This window comes from Lupinus angustifolius, chromosome LG04 (genome assembly GCF_001865875.1).
Source record: "Lupinus angustifolius cultivar Tanjil chromosome LG04, LupAngTanjil_v1.0, whole genome shotgun sequence".
Classification (NCBI taxonomy): domain Eukaryota; kingdom Viridiplantae; phylum Streptophyta; class Magnoliopsida; order Fabales; family Fabaceae; genus Lupinus; species Lupinus angustifolius.
This window is the reverse complement of record NC_032012.1, coordinates 5,952,913-5,973,189: the sequence shown is the minus strand read 5'-3', so window position 1 is coordinate 5,973,189 and position 20,277 is coordinate 5,952,913. Positions and strand designations below refer to the sequence as shown.

Genomic DNA, 20,277 nt, shown 5'->3' with positions numbered 1-20,277 from the left:
AGTTGGTTTTCAACAAACCTTCTGTTGCAACAATCCTTCTTCTAACCTTTTGTTGGGACAACATTATTGCACTGTGACGTGGATAAGGCCTTCATTATTGGTTCAGACGTCAAGGTAGTACTTGTGGGTCATTGTTTTACAGAGCATAATACTTAAAAAGTCATTGTTGAAAACTAGGACCTGTCCAAAAGCATGTATTTGAGTCACATTCTTATAACTTGCACTAAGCTTTTGAAATCATTGGAATATAGGTTTCACTCATTACATTTAGTGATGTCATGTCTTACATCCTTCTACAAGATCTTGCTTTTGCTGTGTCACACTTTTTACAGGGATTGGAACGTTCAAAATTACTCTAAATTAATGCATCTTATATTTTTAAGGATTTAATATAATTGTTTTTTATATTGTTAATGTGTGTTAATTATTATTGATTCTTAAATAAAAATAGTACAAATCAATAACGAATAGTACTATATAAAAAAATTTATATTGACAATGTAAGTATATTAAACTCCTAATGTTAAAATGCATTGTATGAGTATTGTTGTGTGGGTAATAAGAGGAAAATAACTCATAAAGTAAGTCTTATGTACTTGTCTCATTAACTCAAGAATAATTTAAATATTTTCTGGGCTACTCATTTCATTGTCAATTGGTTTTGAGACGGAACTTTAACATGATATCAAAGCCAGAACCTAACTTCTTTCGGTTGTCAAGGGCTAAAAAGATGCCCTTTAGTTATGGATTAAAGGTAACTCTTCGCCTGGTCTGACAAATTTATATGGGGTATATTGGAAAGTAAGTCTTACATTATATACCTTATTGTTTCAGAAATGACGTAAATACTTATTGGACTACTTCTCTCTTTACTAATTAATTTTGAGATAAAACTTGAACACTAATTAAAAAGGGGTGAATTGATAGCACACTTTTTTTTAAGTAACTTTTATTATGCATATCTCCCATGCATCAAATTTTCTCCATAGGTTTGACTAGTGTTTCATATAGAAATGTAGATATAATTTTGTTATTTGAAGAATGTAATATTATAAATGCAAGTAGATATAATCCATTATGGAACTGACTTCAAGTTTTGCTAGCTGTCAATGTAAGAACTTCATTGATAAATAATTATTAAGTATATCCATAAATGTTCTTGCAGCTAAACTTTGCATATGCTACTTATGTGTCAGTTTTAGGTATAGCCTAGTAAACAAACATTTGCTATCTGCTTATTTCATTGGATTCTATCATAATACACCATTTTATATTTTCTATGAAACATTAGTTGGTTTTTCTCTTATTTACTAAATGTTAGTGAGAAATAATAAATCTGTCAATTTTCCAGTGAGGCTTGAGAGGGTAAAGTAGCAGTATTTTTTAATAAAAATTTAACTATTTTTATTAGTACTTGTAATTGGATTGAAAGTACATTACAATAAGTTTAGAAGGATTATTACTTATACTAATAAATAAAGTCAAAACATGATTAAGGGACAAATATATAATTGAATAAACGTGATTTTTATATTTTTGTCATTTACTATATCCAATATTTTTATGTTTACTTTTGTAACTTACAAGTTACTAATAACTTTGTAGCACATGTTGCATAAAAAATAAAAAATAATGAAATTTAATTCGATTTGATACATTTCCTTAACTACATAAATTCAGTATGTTAATAACTGGTTGAAATTCCACCTGTGCATGATGGACAAAAAAATTGGTGTGAAGTTGTAAATATTAAAGGAAAGTAATGTACCTCTCTCTATAAAATCTTTGAGGAATTTATAGGCACAAGTTGAGAAATTTATAATTTTTTTATGTATACACTTAATATCAGAAAAAATAAGAATGCGGGTTGACGGGCAGAGTAGACATGTTAGTAATTATTATATTAATATGAAGCATGGACTCTTGTTTGGTTTTTAGCTAGTATAATTGGTAGCAGTTGGCCTTGTTTTCTTGTGTTGGAAAAGAAGCTCAACAACATGGCTCTATTGTCAACTCTTCTGACTCTCCCTCCATGGAGTAGTTAGGACCTACTTTTGTCACAACTTCTTCCACATATTGACTCATTCTACTTCTATAAGATGTTCCACAAACTATGGTTTTCAAAGAAACCATGAACTTCTCATGAAATCACAAACTTTTACTTCTTATTTTGTTATAACCACTTTAGCTTTTCTGTCATAATGCTGAGAGCCATTAGAAGAAAATTCAGGAACCTTTATTCAAGGATATGGTGGCTACTATGGAAACGCCCCAGATCTAAAGTTGTTATCAAAAGGTTTAGAAAATTGAACCATAAGGGTCACTCTAGAAAACCAGAATCATGCAACAATAGTGGCCATTTAGTTGAGTCTGAATCTGAAAGGCCTATTAGAATTGCTACATTCAATGTTGCAATGTTTTCTCTTGCACCTGCTGTTTCAGAAGTTGATGACTTAGTTGTATCCAATACTGATAAGAAGAACTCTTCAAAAGTTGATTTTCCAAAGAGTATACTAAAGCAATCACCATTGCATGCATCTTCAAGATCAAATTTGAAGGTTTCTATTAACCTTCCTGATAATGAGATATCATTGGCAAATAGTAGATTGCTTAGTACATCTGAGACAATTGTTGGCAATGTTTCTGGAAGAAGTAATGTTCCAGCAAGGTCTCCTATATGCTTTCCATTTCTTATGAATTACTTATATGATGAGAGCAATGAGAAATTCACATGCAGTAGAAGCATCTTAGAAGTTCTAAGGGAGATTGATGCTGATGTTTTGGCACTTCAGGATGTGAAGGCTGAGGAAGAGAAGTGTATGAAGCCTCTCTCTGATTTAGCAGGTGCCTTGGGGATGAAGTATGTTTTTGCTGAGAGTTGGGCTCCAGAATATGGAAATGCAATCTTATCCAAGTGGCCAATCAAGAAGTGGAAAGTTCAGAAGATTGCAGATGATGATGATTTCAGGTATTTTTTTCTTTCCTCTATATGATTCATCCGAACCTGCAGCGACGACAAGTTCCTGCCTTGTGACTCGGAGGTCATGACTTCAAATCCTAGATAAACAACTTCTCGACTTGCAGGTTTAAGACTGTATTCTTCTACCCTCTTGAGACTTGAAAAACTACCACAACAATAACAACCAAACATTTATCCCACTAGGTGGGGTCAGCTGCATGGGTTAAACGACGTCATAATACTCTATCATAAATTATGTTCAAGTATGATATGGATCAACTTGAAAAACTACGATTTTACAAAAGAAAGCTAGTTAATTTTTTTGTGATTAAAAATGAATGGTAAATGTTTTGTGTGATGCAGGAATGTTTTGAAGGCAACAATTGATGTGCCATGGGCAGGGGAGATAAATTTGCACTCAACTCAACTTGACCATTTAGATGAGAATTGGAGAATGAAGCAAGTAAATGCAATAATCCATTCCAATGACTCTCCTCACATCTTGGCAGGAGGTCTAAATTCTCTATATGGAGCAGATTACTCATCAGAAAGATGGACAGACATTGTTAATGTTATGTTCTAACAACTATTTACATTAAGGCTTCTTTAGTTTAAGCTTTTTGTACACACAAAAAGTGATTCTAGAATATTTTAGAATCACTTTTTGTTAAGCTTAAACAAATAGGCCATGAATTTAGTTTGTTTTCATCTGCTACTATTAGACAACTTGAATCTCTAACAATTTATAGTTTTTGTTATAGTATTATGAGAAACTCGGAAAGCCAAAGCCAAGAACAGAAGTGATGAACTTAATGAAATCAAAAGATTATGTTGATGCAAAGGATTATGGTGGAGAATGTGAGCCTATAGTCATCATTGCCAAAGGCCAAAGTACTTAACTTTATTCAATTGCATCTTTGGTCACTTAATTTAGTTTATGCTTATGATTTTGAATGTCCAAAGTTTAATGTGTGAATACTTAAATAGATGTGCAGGGGACATGTAAATATGGCACAAGGGTGGATTATATTTTGGGCTCACCAAACTCACCCTACAAATTTGTTCCAGGATCATACTCAGTGATTTCTTCTAAGGGTACTTCTGATCATCACATAGTGAAGGTAGAAATAGTGAAAGTGAATGCATCTGCTAAGAAAAATGTCATTAGACAATGCAGGAAAGTAAAGAGGAGGGTTGTGAGAATAACACCACCTTGTTCTGTAACTGGTGTATGGGAATCAACTTCACTTCCCAAACTACTTGTTCCATAGAATTTTTTCAACTGATACAAGTAATATTTATGATAATAAAAATGTATTAAAGTTGGGTATGGCCCTCAAATGAAGTTTAACAATTATTCTTGATAAGTAGTGTTTTCTATTACAGGATATGACTTCTATTTTTTTTTTGGATGTATTTATAAGGATAAAAATGTAATCTCAGTATAAATTAAATTAAAGGATACAAATATCATTGTCCTTCTATTTTTCTTTTTGCTTTTTTATGTGCTTGTCCTCTCTAATACTAGAGAGGTTTCTAACTCTCATAAGTCAAACCATAAATTGATGATGTTTCTATTTTCCAATTTCTCTTCGATTTTCATGAGTCAAAAGATATTCTTCAATAATAGGCCAAATATAGCAATTCATTTGATTCAACAGGCTTCTATGCAAAGGCAGAAATATGTCAAGTTGGTCTTTGCCTTGAACAAATTGAGGTTTTATAGCATATAGAGGTGTGATTTTGACATGTTTACTTGTTTAACTTTTTTTGAAAGCATGTACCTTGCTTGTTTAAAAATCTGACCTATTAGCCTATTTAAAAATTTGTTATACTATAAGATCTTAAAATAGATCATCATATACATATTTAAATAGACTAATAGACATACTTTTTAACTAAGCTCATCTAACTCTAACAATAAAATTATATTTTTGCATATATTTTTATATTAAAATAACATATACAATAATAATAATTCTTATATTAAAATAATATAGTATGAATATTATTATAATTAAATAGGTGAGTCTGATAGACTTAATAAGCTCTTTAGATGACATAAAGTCTAACTTGTAAAGCTAAATAAGCTTTTTTAAAAGCCCGAGTCTGACATGTTATGAAAAAAGTCTAACGTGAGCTAGTTTATTATCAGTCAAGTAATAGGCCCCTAATAAGTAGTCTAACATGTCTCCACCTTTACTTCTATGGAGGGATATGTTGCGAACTAAATATCACATTATTTGTTTCACTCTCCTAAACATAGTTTAAATATATGTCAAAATATTGTTCTTACTGTCAGATTTTATGATAGAAGCTTTGTTACTCTATGTTTGGTTTAGGAGAGAAAGTGAAAGGAAAGAAAGTGGGAGGAAAGAAAAAGAGTAGAAAATGGGATGATAATTATGTTGTTTGGTATGGTTGAAAAGTAAGAGGAAATAAAATATATAATGTGTATACAATGACATAAATGTCCTCATTACTTTTATATAAAAAAAATTATATAGCATCTCTAATATTTAAAAACTAAATTTTGTTATTTCAAATTACATAAATATTTTTGTGTGATAATATTAGTTAATATTTTTTTAACTAACATGTAAATTATAAAGTTTAATATAATCAATTTTGTTTATAAATTCAATGAAAATCATTAATATCTTATATTTCTTCCCACTAATGTATCTAAAGAATTCATAACTCATATTTGATAACTATTGTTAGATTTCTAATCATCTCACTTTCACACATTAGCATTTTTTATTTATAATTTATTTTTTATTTGTCATTTTATATGTAATTTTAAGAAATTATGATTTTTTTCCCTATATTTTTATTGAGCATGTATAATTACTATTTATTTGTAAGTTCATAAGTAATGAAATTAAAATTAAGTAAACTAATTTCACATATAAATGGATATAAACAAAGAAGTTCTCTACATTGTATCTATTTTCACCTAAGATATAGTTCTTTCAATTCATTCATGGTGTAAGGACAAATTTATAATTTTCTATAGTTTTCTTTCCTTTACCCATTTTCTTTTCAAAGTAGGGGAAAAACATTTTTCGGTGGGGCCATATATATTTTTTCTTTCCCTCCTATTTTATGTTGGAACCAAATAATGGAAAATAATATTTTCCACTCATTTTCTTTCCACTCCTTTTCTTCCTTTTCATTTTTTATAGAACCAAACATAACTTATAGGTAACTAATTTCAAACAAAAATTCCTCTTCGATTTCTGAAGAGGATGGTATGGAAAAGAAATGAAAAAGGTATAATCCTAAAAAACCTTCACCTTAAAAGATTCTAACTAACATGTTAAGGCTAAGAGGATGTTTGTTTTTATGCATTAAAATTATTTTATCGATCTCTTTCACTTTTCTACACTAAATTATGAGTTGGTCCATCCTATCATTTATAGGTTTGACCAATAATAACTTGACACATAATAGAATGTAGCTAACAAGTAATGAGATAAAATGATTGATGAATTACTTTAATTAATCATGTGTTAGATTTCTATTTGTTGGAAACATGAATGATGTAGTGGTCATGGACTACCTAATCTCATTTTCTACCCAAGTCGGGATTGAAATAAGTTGAACCAAGTTAAGCTAGGAACATAGCTTGATTTGGTTCAATAAGAGTTATTATGTTCTTACTGAAGTATAATTCTAATTATTTTTCTATTCGAAGTGAATTCGATTAAGCTTTATGAATTATTCAGTTTGACTTGTTATCTTGAATTATTATTATATAATTCTTTTAATTTTTTTTTATGAAATTGTTAATTTAAATATATACCATTAATAAACCTAAAAAGTAGAGATATAGTTGGTTGAAATTTAACTGGTTTATTTAACAAATTAAATTTTTAGTTCATTTGATTCGTGAATTATATTCACCGAAATAAGTACTAAGTCATTTTTCGAAGTTTTTCGAATTGTGCGATCCATTACTAACCTATGCCCAGCCAAACAAAATGCTATGATATATATTTCTCCATTTTATTTCCTCTTATGGGAATTAATTTAAAAGTAATGTATACATATATTTTTCTCTCTTTATATTCTCTTTTCCCATTTTTCTAATCGAAGATTGTAGAAGTTCATATTGAGTGTTTGGTCATTTATTGCAAATATATATACTTTTTTTTGTACTAGTAAAAGTATTCATCATTTTTTTTGGATAAAAAACTAATCTTTTTTACAGTTTATGATTGTCTCTCTTAACAAGTATTGCTCTCAGACATCGAATCTACTTGAGGATGATTTGACCATTTCTTTTTTAAATCTGGGTCAACCACCTTTTATAATAGTGAGATTTATGCATATATGTAATTTGTTTAAACAAATTAGAAAACATCAGTAGAAGATATTAAAAATTATAAAACTTACATATAATTAATTACAAGAATAATTTATTTGAACATATCCTTCTTAAAATGAGACCTGATTTACTGTAAGAAATTAAACTACTTACAAAATATAATCGGTCTAATTTGGAATGAATTTATAGTTCGATTTTTTTATACACGTCATGAAGATTTCATTTCCTTAATTTAATCATTTTTTCACATTTGATGTACTTGTTCCTTAGACGATCATTAAGAGGTTTCATCACTTTTTCTAGTTGGAAATGAGAAATGTTCATAATAAAATACACGTTGAATTTGTAGTGAAAAGTGATTGTTTAATAATTTCGAAAAGTATACACGTTGAATTGTTCAATTTATATTCCTTAAATAATGCATTATTCAATATCTTAATAATGAGTCAAGGAGCTTGGATTCTTCATCTAATCTTCCATCAAACATTGAAGTGAGTATGGAAAAAATAGACCCATGATCAAGAGTCACTAAGGCAATATTTCATTATTTCAACAACAATTTGCATTTGGAAAATTAAATATTTTCTTCCCCTACTTTTTACACTTCATTCATTTTATAGTGAAACAAAATATTAAGGGTCTACTAGTGAGTTGTTTTGGAGTAAAAAAAAAGGAAAATGAAGGCTTAGAATCATATCTTTCTTTTCCCTTTATTGTCCTCCCTCCAAAATCCAAACAAGAATTCTAAGGCTTTGTTTGGTTGACAAGAAAAAATGAGAAGAGAGAAATAGGTGAGAGAATAGAAATATAATAGATTTTTGTGATATTTAGTATAAGAGAAGAATAAGATAAAATGAATAGAAATAAATATTTTCTTCTCTTTCTCTTGTATTTGTTCAAATTACAAAAATGTCTCTAGAATAAATAAAAAAGACAAGAAAATATTGTTTTATTATTAATTAAAAATAAATATTATAATTTTAAATTATAAATTTTATTATAATTTTAATTAACATTTTTAATTGATATGATTTTGGAAAGAAATTTTTGTGGGCCCACATGTTTTTTTTTTCTTTTCCTTCTTTCTTCCCTCTCAACCAAAGAGGAGAAACTCCGCATCTCTCTTCTACTTTTCTCTCCCTCTTTTCTCTCTTCTCTAACTTTACCCACCCAAACTCAACCTAAAGAAAAAAAAAGTATAGTCACATAAAAATTAACAAAATTAGCCCAAATTTCCCTATTTAATCATTTTACATTACATCACAAAAAGGGTACAAGGCATTCCAAAATTCACAACAGTAGAAACCCAATTTCCAACCCACATAAACCAACACACACATTAACTTTCCGGATTTTACAAATCAACCCCACTTCCCCCCCTTTTTTCATTTTTTTCCTCTTATTTTTTATTTATTTTTCCATCCTAAGCTGAGATTACAACCTAAACTTAAAAATTAACAACCATTATGATTGATATTACAGCCTTAACATAATATACTACTCCAAACTTCTTTTCTTAACATTTTCGCCCTCCAACTTTCCCCCAATTTCAGATCCACCCCTCCGTTAAAAAATTCACGGTCGGGTCAGAACTCCAAAACCGGGTCGGGGCATAAGACAAAGACAAAAGAAGGAGAAGAAGATTCTAGAATAAGTTAGAAGAGGAAAAAATGAAAAAAGATAAAAGAGGTGTAGAGTACAGTTGAATAATAATCGGGTCAAATCCAACCCGAACCGAAACCCGGAATCATGACCCGTTTTTCTCATTCTAGCCGGAGCAGGCGCCTGAGATCCCGTGTGGCGGAGTCATCAATAACCGCCGGCGACGATAAACTTTTCTTATGAAATGACGGCAGAGGAAGCGCGCTGGGCGACGGCGACATGGAGAAAGCGGAGCCGGCGTAAACATCGCAACCGGGTATTCCGTTCACGACCCGATTCTGCTTCGAATTCAACCTCTGTCCATAAACACCACCTTGTTTCTTCAAAGCCTCGCTCTCTATCTTCGAATCAAGAGATATAACCCTTCGGAGAATCGTTACCTTCTCCATCGTAATCCCACTTCTCCTCGCCATTTTTGAATCATCATAGCTCGGTTTCTTCTCAATCCGTTTCTTCGGGTCGGGTCGAACCACCGGTTTCCGTAAAGCCTTGACGGAACTGGACACGTGGTAATGATTGTAGCTGTAATTATAATTATAATTATGATTATGGTTGTTCACGTAACTCCTCCGCCGTGAAAACGCCGCCGCGGATGGCGGTGGTGTTCTGATACGTTCAATGAAACAATCCTGTGGCCGCAAAATCTCCGTACCCATGATGATGAAAGTTAAGAATAAGAGGTAAGAAGGGGTAAAAATCAAAACTTGAGAAATGGGTATGAGTTTTTAGATCTAAAAAACGAAAATTTGTTTGTTATAGCACTTTCTTCATTTTTTTTCTCTCTCTTTCTTCCTCTTCTTATATATTGTTTTCTTCTCCTCCCTCTTCAAAAAACACAAGTTAGAGAAGAGGGATAGTAGAAATGAAATAAAGTAATTAAATTTGTTGAACAAAATAGAAGAGAGAAGAGAGAGATATATAGAAGAGAAAGGAGAGAGAAAGTGTTTTTGTTTTTTTTGCTTTGCATTTTGTTTGTTTGAAAAGGGAGGAGAGAGAAAATGAGGGACAGGTGGAGTTTGCTGACCAAACAGGGTTTTTTCTTTTTTTGAGGTAGTTGGGTAAACGGTTGACGTTAGTGTTGGGTTCGGAGAATGGTACTTATGTGGCTTTATTTGGTTCGGTTGGGAACCGAAGCTGAGGTAAGGTAACGGAGTCGTCAGGGAAGGGTTAGTTGTCATTCTCAATGACCCGGTTTGGAGGAAGTTATTAATTTCGGTGGGCCAGGTGATGTTGACCAATAATAATAATAATGCACTTCAAATCGAGTGGAAATAAGTGGAGCTTATTTGAAGATCTAGTGGTGAAAGATTAACTTTAATTGAATTTCCAATAGGAGTTAATATGAATAATAAACTTAACTTAATTATATTTTTTTTTGGTATTAGTAAGTATCTCTTTATCTTATAAGATAATGAACTAATCATTTTCAGGATTTATGATTGCCTCTCCTAATAAGTGTCGCTCTCAAAAATCGAACTCTCGATACTGGGGATCCAGTAAAGTCTTACACTACTAGATCATCGTCTTGTTAATGATTTATACATATGTATGTATATAAAGAAAAATAAGACTTTTAATTTGATTTATGTAAATTTTAATATATATATATATATATATATATGATAGAGAATTGAACGTTTCTATTTTCCAAAATTTCTAATTTCTAATTTTATCAATAGGAATGTTAAGTTACATTCATATTATAACAAACTTGACATTACTCATATTACTTAATCTATAAGTATATGATGCCAATTTACCAACTTTTGAATTGAGATGAATAGTAACTTCATAATAAATGGTATCACATGCTTTTCATTTCTTTATCTTTCTGCTTTTTATTGTGGAAGTTGTTACGTACCAAGATTAAAATGACTACAAGGATGTTAAGTTATGTTTCTCTAAAAATTAATTCTCTACTATTACGTTTAAGTTTTCAATTGAATCACTACTACTTTATCCATAGTTGTGAACAAATTCATTGAATCTTAAATACTAGGAATGCAAGTTGGCAAACAAATACGTTAGTATATATTTAAAATATATATGTATGTGTATTAAAGGTTATATACTCAATATATATTACTTTAAAATTATTTATATGTATGTATGTAGTTGATATACGTACGTATACATATATGAAACATATAATGGTTAGTTATATTTAATGCAGAAGGACACATTTGTGTCTTGGTGTTCTTGCAAAAAAATCTTCATTCATATGAGCTACCAATCAATACAAATATATACCTTACTATAATCTAATCAATCATGAATGTTACTTTACTAGTTACACACAATAATATGTTAGTATTTAATATTGTTCATAAACATTAATTTTAATGAACATACCTAATTCTCTGTCCCCCACATGGTTGTTTCAATAATTTCTTACCATAAAAATAATGGAACCATAGAGAGAAGGAAACAGTGGGAACAAATATAATTTACTTTCGGTAAGGTGTGAGGTTAAGTAAGCATTTTTTAGAATATCATTATTGTAATAGTTAGGTGCAAAGAATATAATATATTTCTCTATTGTCTCATGATTCATAATATACTTAATTTTAGAGCACATAGAATCAAACTAATATTCGTGGAAGGAGTAGTGGAAACATCTTATCAGAGAAAGAACACTGAATCAATTTAGATGTAAATGAAAAAAAGATTAATCATGGTTTGGTTGAAGAATCATTGAAGCTACAAGCTTTCCATACTTGAATTTATTATATAGTAGGTCAAATTTATGTTATGTGTTTGGTTCGTGTCCTTAAGGTGTTATCTAGCAACAAGATACCATTAATTTAATTAATGTATGGGTAACCTTTTTATTTTATTATTATTTTAGTTTAATTATACTATGTTGTTTTCTGATAGTTGTTTAAAGTTTCAATTTGAAGTATAATGATTCAATTAAAAATTCATTTTCTTCCTTTAACTTTTGAATCTTATTTCTCATTTTTCATGAATAGCTAGGATACTTACCGAAGGAGAAGAGAGATTCAAACCTTAACTCTGATAAAATATTTTAGATGTTGATTACAACTTCTAGATTATGACGATTATTTGAGCAACCAAGAAAGAAGGGGGAAAAACTAACATAGTTAAAATTTAAATCAATTTCAAAAGTTAAAGGATAAAAAAGAATTGTCAGAATGTATTAAATGAAAATCTATGATTATTATATTTTCCCTAAAGGACAATTCATATTGAAATTAGCTTAATAATTGAAAAGTGTTCAACAATATATGAAATATTCATTAATGCAAAGGTTTTAGCTTCAAGAAAAGCATTTGCAATCTTTAGAAAATGTTCCTACATTAACATTATGGATGAATCTGGCCAGTCATTAATGATATACTACATTATCTTCAAACCAAAGATAACATGAAGAAATATGATATATTTTCCTATAATCTCTATAAGTTATAAAAAAGTAGAATGCTCAAACAAAATCTACTTGTACATCAATCAGTTTTGTGGTGCCAAATGCTCCCCCAAAAGTTATGGCCATAGAGAAAAGTTGAGGAATCATAAACATTGATTAATGGACCAGTAAATATGCAATGAATCTCCTCCATTCCATGTTGAAAAAATCTAAAGGTATGCCTTCCCATACAAAAAGTCACAAATTTTACTACATGCCTACAATACCCCTAACATTATTAGCATGAACAAAAATAATGGGTAGAGATGAAAATGAGCAAAAATAGGTGTTGATAGTACTTTCTTGTTCTCAAACCTATAATATTTGTGGATACTTATGTAGGTAGTGGGTACCCAACGAATTTTTAATTTTAATTATATATTTATATACTTTGTAATAATCAATATATAAAAATAATTATTATATGAAAAATATGATATTTATATAATAAATTTCATAGCAAAATATGCGTAATTTATTATGAAATAATAATAAAGTATATAATATATAATCTTAAAATAATAATAAAAATTATAATATATATAAAATTTAATAGTATTATAAAACTCATTCTCACCTATAAGTTAATATTACATGTACTTATTGTGGGTATTTCCACGGGTACCTTTGGGTCAAGTTTTTTTGCCGTCCCTAGTAGTAGGGAGGAGATTCACATTATTCAAATCATTAGATTTATCTAGAATTGATGACTAAGATGTGGAGTAAGTGAATCATCTCTCAAAATAATGAGTAATTAATGAATTAATCTCTTTCGATGAGTATGAATGTCCTACCAATAAGTATCATTCCCTACAAGTATCGCTCTCAGAAATCGAACTTTAACCTTTTGATCATCCTAAGATCTAACGATACCTTACCTTATTAGTTAAAACGGGCTACCCGGACGAGTTCAGACTAAATTGGGCCGGACTAAAAAGTCCAAATATAATTTATGCATATCAAATTGTAGCTCAAACCACCCTAAGCGGGTTGCGGATTGTGGCGGACCTATTAGATTAATTTAATAATCAATGTGGTCCATGTGCTTGAAAGTTACTAATCTGGATGAAAGTGCCTAATGTGATGATGATTGGCAATTAAATGATCAAATTAGTGGGGTTTTGTCAACTTCCTCCCCTCTCACTTCATGGGAAGTTTCCTATATGTTAACTTCTCCAACTGATACATTTAAGTGGATAGTGTGTGGCAATTCCATTCTTAACATAAGATATTCATTTCCTATTCTTAGGAATAGAAACAAAAAACAAGAATAAGAGAAAGATCTTGGTTTTGCATAAAATAAAATTCAGTGCATTGTTATAGCGTGGAAGGAAGGAAACTGAGTTTCTAATCATCAAGAAACTCATAAGGGAAAGATGAGAGGTGAAAACAAAAGGTAACCAGAAAGTGCAATATCAAAGAAAGCACCAACAAAGAATAACAATGGAACCAGGTAATTCCTTAACACTTAATCACATGTAAATATCATAATGTCAAGATCCTAAATTAAGGGTTCTTGTGAACCATTAAAAATTCAATGTAAAGCTTCTCTAAAAGTTTTGAAATGTCTAATAGGACCTGTCCGCATAATATTAAAATTTTAATTTATTTAATTCCTTACCATAAGATAGTTAGCCCTTCTAAACCTAGCATTAATCCATTATTCACTTTAGAACCCTTAAAGGTCGCAGAGATAACAACCACCATTCTCTTTTTGTCTCTCCTTCAAGTCTTATCCATTCTCACATCTTATGAAGCCACATGTTTTGGCAACACTTCCTTATCCTTCTTTCTACCTTCCTCTCCAATTCATGCACATAACAACAAACTCTATCATAATAACTCTCACCACTGAAAATCCATAACAAAACAATAATAATGTGAACCAAAAAAACTAAAATAATTAAATTATGCTACACATTACATTACTATAACAACAAAAAAAGAAAAGAAGAAATAAACACAATGATGGTTATGAATGAACCAACTCTTCCTGAGGAACTGGTTCAAGTTCTACCTTCTGATCCTTTCGAACAACTCGACCTGGCACGAAAAATCATGTCCGTTGCGCTTGCGACACGTGTCAATGCGCTTCAATCAGAATCGTCAATTCTAAGTGCCGAGCTTGCAAACAAGGACGCCACCGTGGCAGAGCTTCAGTCTGAGGTAGACTCTCTCTACGCTGCTATCTCCGAAGCTGAGGAAAGGTTTGCTAAAGCCGAAGAAGAAAAGGTTCGAACCGTTTTCACTGAACCCGGTTCAGTTTGGTTGAACCACGTTGTGGTTGTTTTTATTTTATGTTGAAGTTTGTGTGAGATTGTAGGAGAGGTTGGTTACGGAGAATGCTTCGCTGTCTAACACCGTCAGAAAGCTCACTAGAGATGTATCAAAGGTGCAAATTATTGCTCTTTCTATTAAATTATTGATCTTTTATTATAACCCATTTTTTAAGACTTAAATTTTTATCTTTTATTTTGAAAATATAGATGTGTTGTTCTAGATCTTGTCTCATTACCAATAAAAATGTGATATGTTAATTAAAAAAATTAAATATTCATTATTGTTGTTATTTTTTTTCCATTACTACATGTATGAGACAATATACTAGACTTGATGTAGGACAATATGATATTTGTTGGTACTTTGTTAACAAATTCATTTAATGTACTTTGAAATGGTCAATAGGATGGATAAAAAATGTCGAAAGATAGTAGTTAATGAGATATAACTTAGCAACGTAAATGTCAATGCATAACCCTTCTTTTCTCATAATTATTAGTATTTTATTATACCATGCAGTGAGACTTAACGCTTAACAATTGTTAATTTGATTCAGCAACTCAATTTAAACACCATTGTATATAACTACTATTTGTAATGGAGCAATGATCATTTCTATTAATGGAGAGGCAAGTGATTGTTTTTACACATATTCTCAATGGCAAAAATATGATTTTATGGTAAACAAATGGATAAAAGTGTTATTACATGTTCCTTTTTGTGTGTTATTATGTGGTACTTGCCTCTCCAGTAATGGAGAGAATCTTACTCTTTGTAATGTGGGTCATTGTTGAACTAATGGGGTCTCAATGTAAATTCATGCAGTTGCAGGTTTTCAAAAGGACTCTTATGCAATCCTTTCAAGAGGAAGAAGAAAATTCCGTACGTTATTCTTACTGCTCCTTTTTGTTTTGAAATAGTTACTACTATACTAATATTATTTTGACTGCTATTTTAAATTCATTTTAGTGTATGGTCACCTTGAAGATTTTTACACTGTCACACACATGTGTCCCAGCACAAAGAATATTTAACTTTCACTTGGTAATGTATGTTATTATTATGAGGTACATTCTAAGCTTAATTATTAGTCTGGTATTAAATAAATATATATTATCATGTCTGAATTGTGTATGATAGTATTAACATTTGGCTTGTACAAACTGAGGTTTGACATAGGGAGGAGCTGTTGCTGCTAAATTGCAGAGTCAAACAAGTATCACTAGTTCCACATTTCACCCTGAAGGTACTTTCAACTTGTGTGTGTTCCACATTTGTCTTTAATGTTTGTCTGTATTTATGGTTTTTCTAGGTGCCCTTTATGTAAATTGTATATTTTTATGCAATTCACTTTCAAAGTTTTGTTCTTGTGATGATTATTGACCCGGAATCCAGAAAATGGTATTTGAATTTTACTGTGAATTAGCTATAAGTAAACCAATTTAGTTACTTTTGAATGCAGATAATGATGCTTCATTACCACCTTCTAGATCTTCTTCAATGCAAGCCTATATTTCTGAAACAGGAAATTCTGTTTCTGAGGATCAAGAGTCTGATGGTATGTATTATCATCTATGAGGAAATTGCATACACATATTTCATTCTGTATTAGCAAAACAGATTTTGCCTCTTTGGTATGATATTTCTGAAAAGTGAACTACAAATTTGCTTGTGTATGCTGACCTTTCTTGCATTTATTTTCTATTTCCAATTCTGTAGCTGCTAGACCTCGAGTACCGTATAATTTCCTCTTAGCATCACAAACTAGCACGCCTCGCGTCACTCCCCCTGGTTCCCCTCCTAGTCTGTCTGCATCAGTATCCCCAACAAGATCATCTAAACCGGTGTCTCCAATAAGGCGGCATTCAGTCTCCTTTTCAAGTTCAAGAGGAATTTATGATGATAGGTCTTCAGTGTTTTCATCTAGTGGTTCAGTGTCTAGCACAGACACATTGACACAAACTGGTGAATTACTTAGTTCTTTCAAATCAGTGATTTTGTAGCATTTCTGCTAGAGATTTGTTTCAAGAAATGTTTTATTTGGTGACACTAGTGGATGACTTTCATGCATAAGAGGGAAACAATGTTTGATTCATGTACTCACAAGTTTTTCTTTTTAAAATTCTCAGGAAGAACGCGTGTGGACGGAAAGGAGTTCTTTCGCCAAGTCAGGTGAGGGTGCTTGTATTTGGTCCTTGAAAACTATGGAACCAAGTTTTCTAAAAGCTTGAAGTTCTTCTGAATTAGGCCAACCTCAATAGATTTATGTTTTATTTTGGTATAACTAAGGGTATTTCCTCACCCTATGGGTAAGGAACTAATCCCTTTCGAGGTGCATGACTGCCCCTTCCAACAAATGTTGCTCCCATGAATTGAACATTTGACCTTTTGGGCTATCTGAGGATCCAGTGAGGCCAGTAGATTTACGTTGATCATGTATATATAGCATGTGGTCCACATGAATGTTGCTGTTTCCATAATTCAGAAGGGCCTCTTTAGATTCTTTGGTCTTAAACTACCAAACAATTTGCAAATTACCACAATGTTTATGAAGTATATTCAAGTGAACAAGGTTTGGGATAGACATTAGCCATACTACAATGAATTTGTCTAACTTTTATCAAGTTAAGTCAATTGTATCATTTATCTTTTAATATTCTTTCTTATTCCTACCATTTGAAGTAATTCTAACAGCACTTCAATCTGGTAGCACAAATGCTAAGTTCTATGCTTACTTAACTCTGGTTCCTCCATTTTCTCTTCTGTTTGTTATTACTAGGAGCCGTTTGTCTAATGAACAGTTTGGTGCACTTTTGGCGAATGTTAAGGAACTGAATTCCCATAAACAAACCAAAGCGGTAACTCCTGTTTCATTCCTTTCTTGTCATGGTCTATATCTATTTTTTTGTTAATTATCCTCTTCTTGTATGTATCAAATTGCAGGAGACACTGCAGAAAGTTGATGAGATTTTTGGGTCAGAAAATAAGGACCTCTATGCTATATTTGAGGGATTGATTACTCGTAATGTGCATTAACACTGTTTATAAGTTTTATTCTGAGTTTGTTACAACTGATATTTCCTTAACTTTTTATCACTGTAAATTACATATTAATCATTTGATGATAAACAATTATTTGAACCTCCAATTCTATAGATTTGAATTGTGGAATGACTTTTCTTGATAACACAAAAGGGTGATTATTGGTTTCCTTGTAGGGTTATGCAACTGTTTAGGTTCATCCAAGGCTAAGCTATCTTCATAATTGTCAATTATTTAATGTGCAACCTTGTATCTATGATTTTTGATGTTACCATTTCTTACTAAATTTTAATTAGAATTAAATTCCTAATGTGTTGCAAATGTTTATTGGTTATCTCCATATACATATATTTACATACAATGTTTTATTGGTTGTTTTTAAAATAATACATATGTCATATTTTTACTCGTTAGAGGACATGAGTTATCTTGTGGTATAAGTATATACTTTATTCAAAATAGTTTGCTTAAATAATGTCATTAACATTAATAATAGTTATTATTAACAATAATTCTTTTTTGTAATTTTATACATAAAGTAATAATTGTATTCATATCCATCCAAAACACATTATCATAAGTCATAACCGATCCTCAATTGATATATCTAAACATAGAAAATGAACTATTTACACAAGTAATCCACACCCACCCTCAAATATTTTTAAGCATCATTTTAGTTTCAAGCTATTAAACTTTAGGATATATGATTATCATCTTATAAAACATATCCAGATATTCATCTAATAGTATTAATATCAATACGACTTTATTATTTTGAGTTTTTTTTTAATTTTTTTATAAAGAAATAACATATTAAACTGAACATAAGAGGTGTCCACCCAATACAAAGAAAGATCAACCGGTGATCTTTTTAGTAGCTAAAGAAATACATAGTTTTGGATCCATACACTAATCTGCAAAAATTAAAGAATTTTTATTTACAAAAGAGGTGAACCAAATCCAAGATCTTGTTTGGATTAAATGAAAAAAGTGAATATAACTACGCTTCTTGTCTAAGAAAATCGCTTCATTTCTCATAACCCATACTGAGCAAACAACCACAAACCACAACATTCTCCAAACTTGTGCGCCTCTACCCCTTTCAAGAGAACCACGAAGATTGAAGAACTCAAGAATTGTTGAAGGGAAAGTAATTGAAGTTTGTAACCAAGAGTAAAAACCTTTCCACACACTTGAAACAAACTCGCAAGATATGAATAAGTGATAAAATGATCCAGCATGATTTTTGCATAAAGTGCATATCAAATCATTCGACCTCACTATAATATTCCTCTTAAATAACTCATCCTTTGTCGGAAGCATTCTTCTAAGGAGTTTCCAGACACAACAACAAATATCTGAAGGCACATAATTAATCCAATAATTTTTTAAAACTTTACCTAATGAAGATTGATGTTGATTCACTTGAGCCAAGTAAGTAGATTTAACCATATAGACCCCAGAGGCATCTAGCCCCCATCTCCATCTATCCAATATCTCCCATTTGCATGAATGGTTCTGAATCAAGACATACAAGCTGCTAGCAATAGACTCCTCTATATCAAACAATGGTCTTCTCCAAGGAATTTCCCAATACCACACATCATCCTTCCAATAGCCATAATCTTCCATCCGAGCAAGCTTGTTTCTAGATAGATTAAATAATCTAGGAAAAACCTCTTTAAGGCTCTGATTACCCACCCAAACATCTTGCCAAAAAAGAGTTTGCAAACCATTACCAATTTCCCTCCAAAATATTATCGACGAACCAACCACCTCTATCGCCTATAGGATAGCCGACTTTACCTAAATCCTTCCACCATCTCGAAGCATTGTTTTTACCATTCGAAGACCAATTAGGACCATACTTTGAAGTAATTACCTTCACCCAAAAAGCCTCATCGTCATACAATCTACACCATCTCCATTTCCCCAATAAAGCTTGATTAAACAGACCAAGGTTCCTAACACCGAGACCTCCTAGCTCCTTGGGCTTGCAAAAAACATCCCAAGCAACATCTTTACCACCTTTCTTATTACCTCAAAGAAAACTTCGCTGCAAACTAACAATTTTAGCTAAAACCTTCTTTGGAGCTTTATATAGAGAAAACATATAGGTAGGAATGTTTTATAAGACTGAATTTAGAAGAATTACTCTCCCACCAAAAGAAATATGTTTACATTTCCAAGAAGCAAGCCTCTTAGACACCACATCAATCATACACTGTCAAATGGATAGTCTCCTCGAATTTGTCCCAATAGGAATGCCCAAGTAAAGAAAAGGGAAGGAGCCAACCTTACAACACAAGAAATTTGTTGTTACTAAAAGAACCGAATCCAACACCTTTATACCAAAAAGAGAGCTCTTGTTGGAGTTAACCTTCAAGCCTGAAGCTAACTCAAAACATCTAAGGATAGTCTTCATGCACCAAAGATTTTTCTGAAGTCTTACAAACAATAACAGTATCATTGGCAAACTGAAGATCACAAACTTCTATACCACTGCCTCCTATTTTGTACCCCTAAAAAACACCAAGAGATCTAGCCTTCCTGACCAATCCAACAAAGCCT

General features: G+C 31.2%; 3 protein-coding genes across 10 annotated transcripts; 2 read left to right on the top strand and 1 right to left on the bottom strand.

The window, feature by feature from the left end:
- On the top strand, positions 1,953-4,266 carry LOC109345290. Of its 2 annotated transcripts, none has more exons than XM_019584200.1 (4): positions 1,953-2,968; positions 3,323-3,530; positions 3,721-3,817; positions 3,947-4,266. In XM_019584200.1, the coding sequence occupies exons 1-4, from the start codon at positions 2,202-2,204 to the stop codon at positions 4,228-4,230; spliced, it is 1,356 nt and encodes a 451-aa protein (XP_019439745.1). In that variant the 5' UTR covers positions 1,953-2,201; the 3' UTR covers positions 4,231-4,266. The 2 variants fall into 2 exon arrangements, with proteins under 2 accessions (XP_019439745.1, XP_019439744.1); XM_019584199.1 differs by having other exon boundaries at positions 1,958-2,968; positions 3,721-3,850.
- Positions 8,506-9,831, bottom strand: LOC109345291. The gene has a single exon (XM_019584202.1). It carries the CDS (start codon positions 9,608-9,610, stop codon positions 9,056-9,058), a length of 555 nt encoding a protein of 184 aa, XP_019439747.1. The 5' UTR covers positions 9,611-9,831; the 3' UTR covers positions 8,506-9,055.
- On the top strand, positions 14,275-17,813 carry LOC109345288 (uncharacterized protein At4g15545-like). 7 transcript variants are annotated; one of them, XM_019584192.1, is made up of 9 exons: positions 14,275-14,613; positions 14,705-14,773; positions 15,487-15,543; positions 15,841-15,907; positions 16,115-16,219; positions 16,378-16,626; positions 16,791-16,833; positions 17,441-17,519; positions 17,605-17,813. In XM_019584192.1, exons 1-9 carry the CDS (start codon positions 14,347-14,349, stop codon positions 17,695-17,697), a joined length of 1,029 nt encoding a protein of 342 aa, XP_019439737.1. In that variant the 5' UTR covers positions 14,275-14,346; the 3' UTR covers positions 17,698-17,813. The 7 variants fall into 7 exon arrangements, with proteins under 7 accessions (XP_019439737.1, XP_019439742.1, XP_019439739.1 ...); XM_019584197.1 differs by having other exon boundaries at positions 14,277-14,613; positions 16,124-16,168; positions 16,372-16,626; XM_019584194.1 differs by having other exon boundaries at positions 14,277-14,613; positions 16,124-16,219.

What these genes read in the sequence shown, in the direction of transcription:
- LOC109345291 (XM_019584202.1), bottom strand. Translation starts at nt 9,610, where the DNA reads ATGGGTACGGAGATTTTGCGGCCACAGGATTGTTTCATTGAACGTATC.
- LOC109345290 (XM_019584199.1), top strand. Translation starts at nt 2,202, where the DNA reads ATGCTGAGAGCCATTAGAAGAAAATTCAGGAACCTTTATTCAAGGATA. An exon ending in GATGGACAGACATTGTTAAT is followed by an intron (nt 3,531 to 3,720) that starts GTTATGTTCTAA and finishes TTTTTGTTATAG; the next exon opens with TATTATGAGAAACTCGGAAA. An exon ending in CATCATTGCCAAAGGCCAAA is followed by an intron (nt 3,851 to 3,946) that starts GTACTTAACTTT and finishes ATACTTAAATAG; the next exon opens with ATGTGCAGGGGACATGTAAA.
- LOC109345288 (XM_019584192.1), top strand. Translation starts at nt 14,347, where the DNA reads ATGATGGTTATGAATGAACCAACTCTTCCTGAGGAACTGGTTCAAGTT. An exon ending in CTAAAGCCGAAGAAGAAAAG is followed by an intron (nt 14,614 to 14,704) that starts GTTCGAACCGTT and finishes GTGAGATTGTAG; the next exon opens with GAGAGGTTGGTTACGGAGAA. An exon ending in TCACTAGAGATGTATCAAAG is followed by an intron (nt 14,774 to 15,486) that starts GTGCAAATTATT and finishes AAATTCATGCAG; the next exon opens with TTGCAGGTTTTCAAAAGGAC.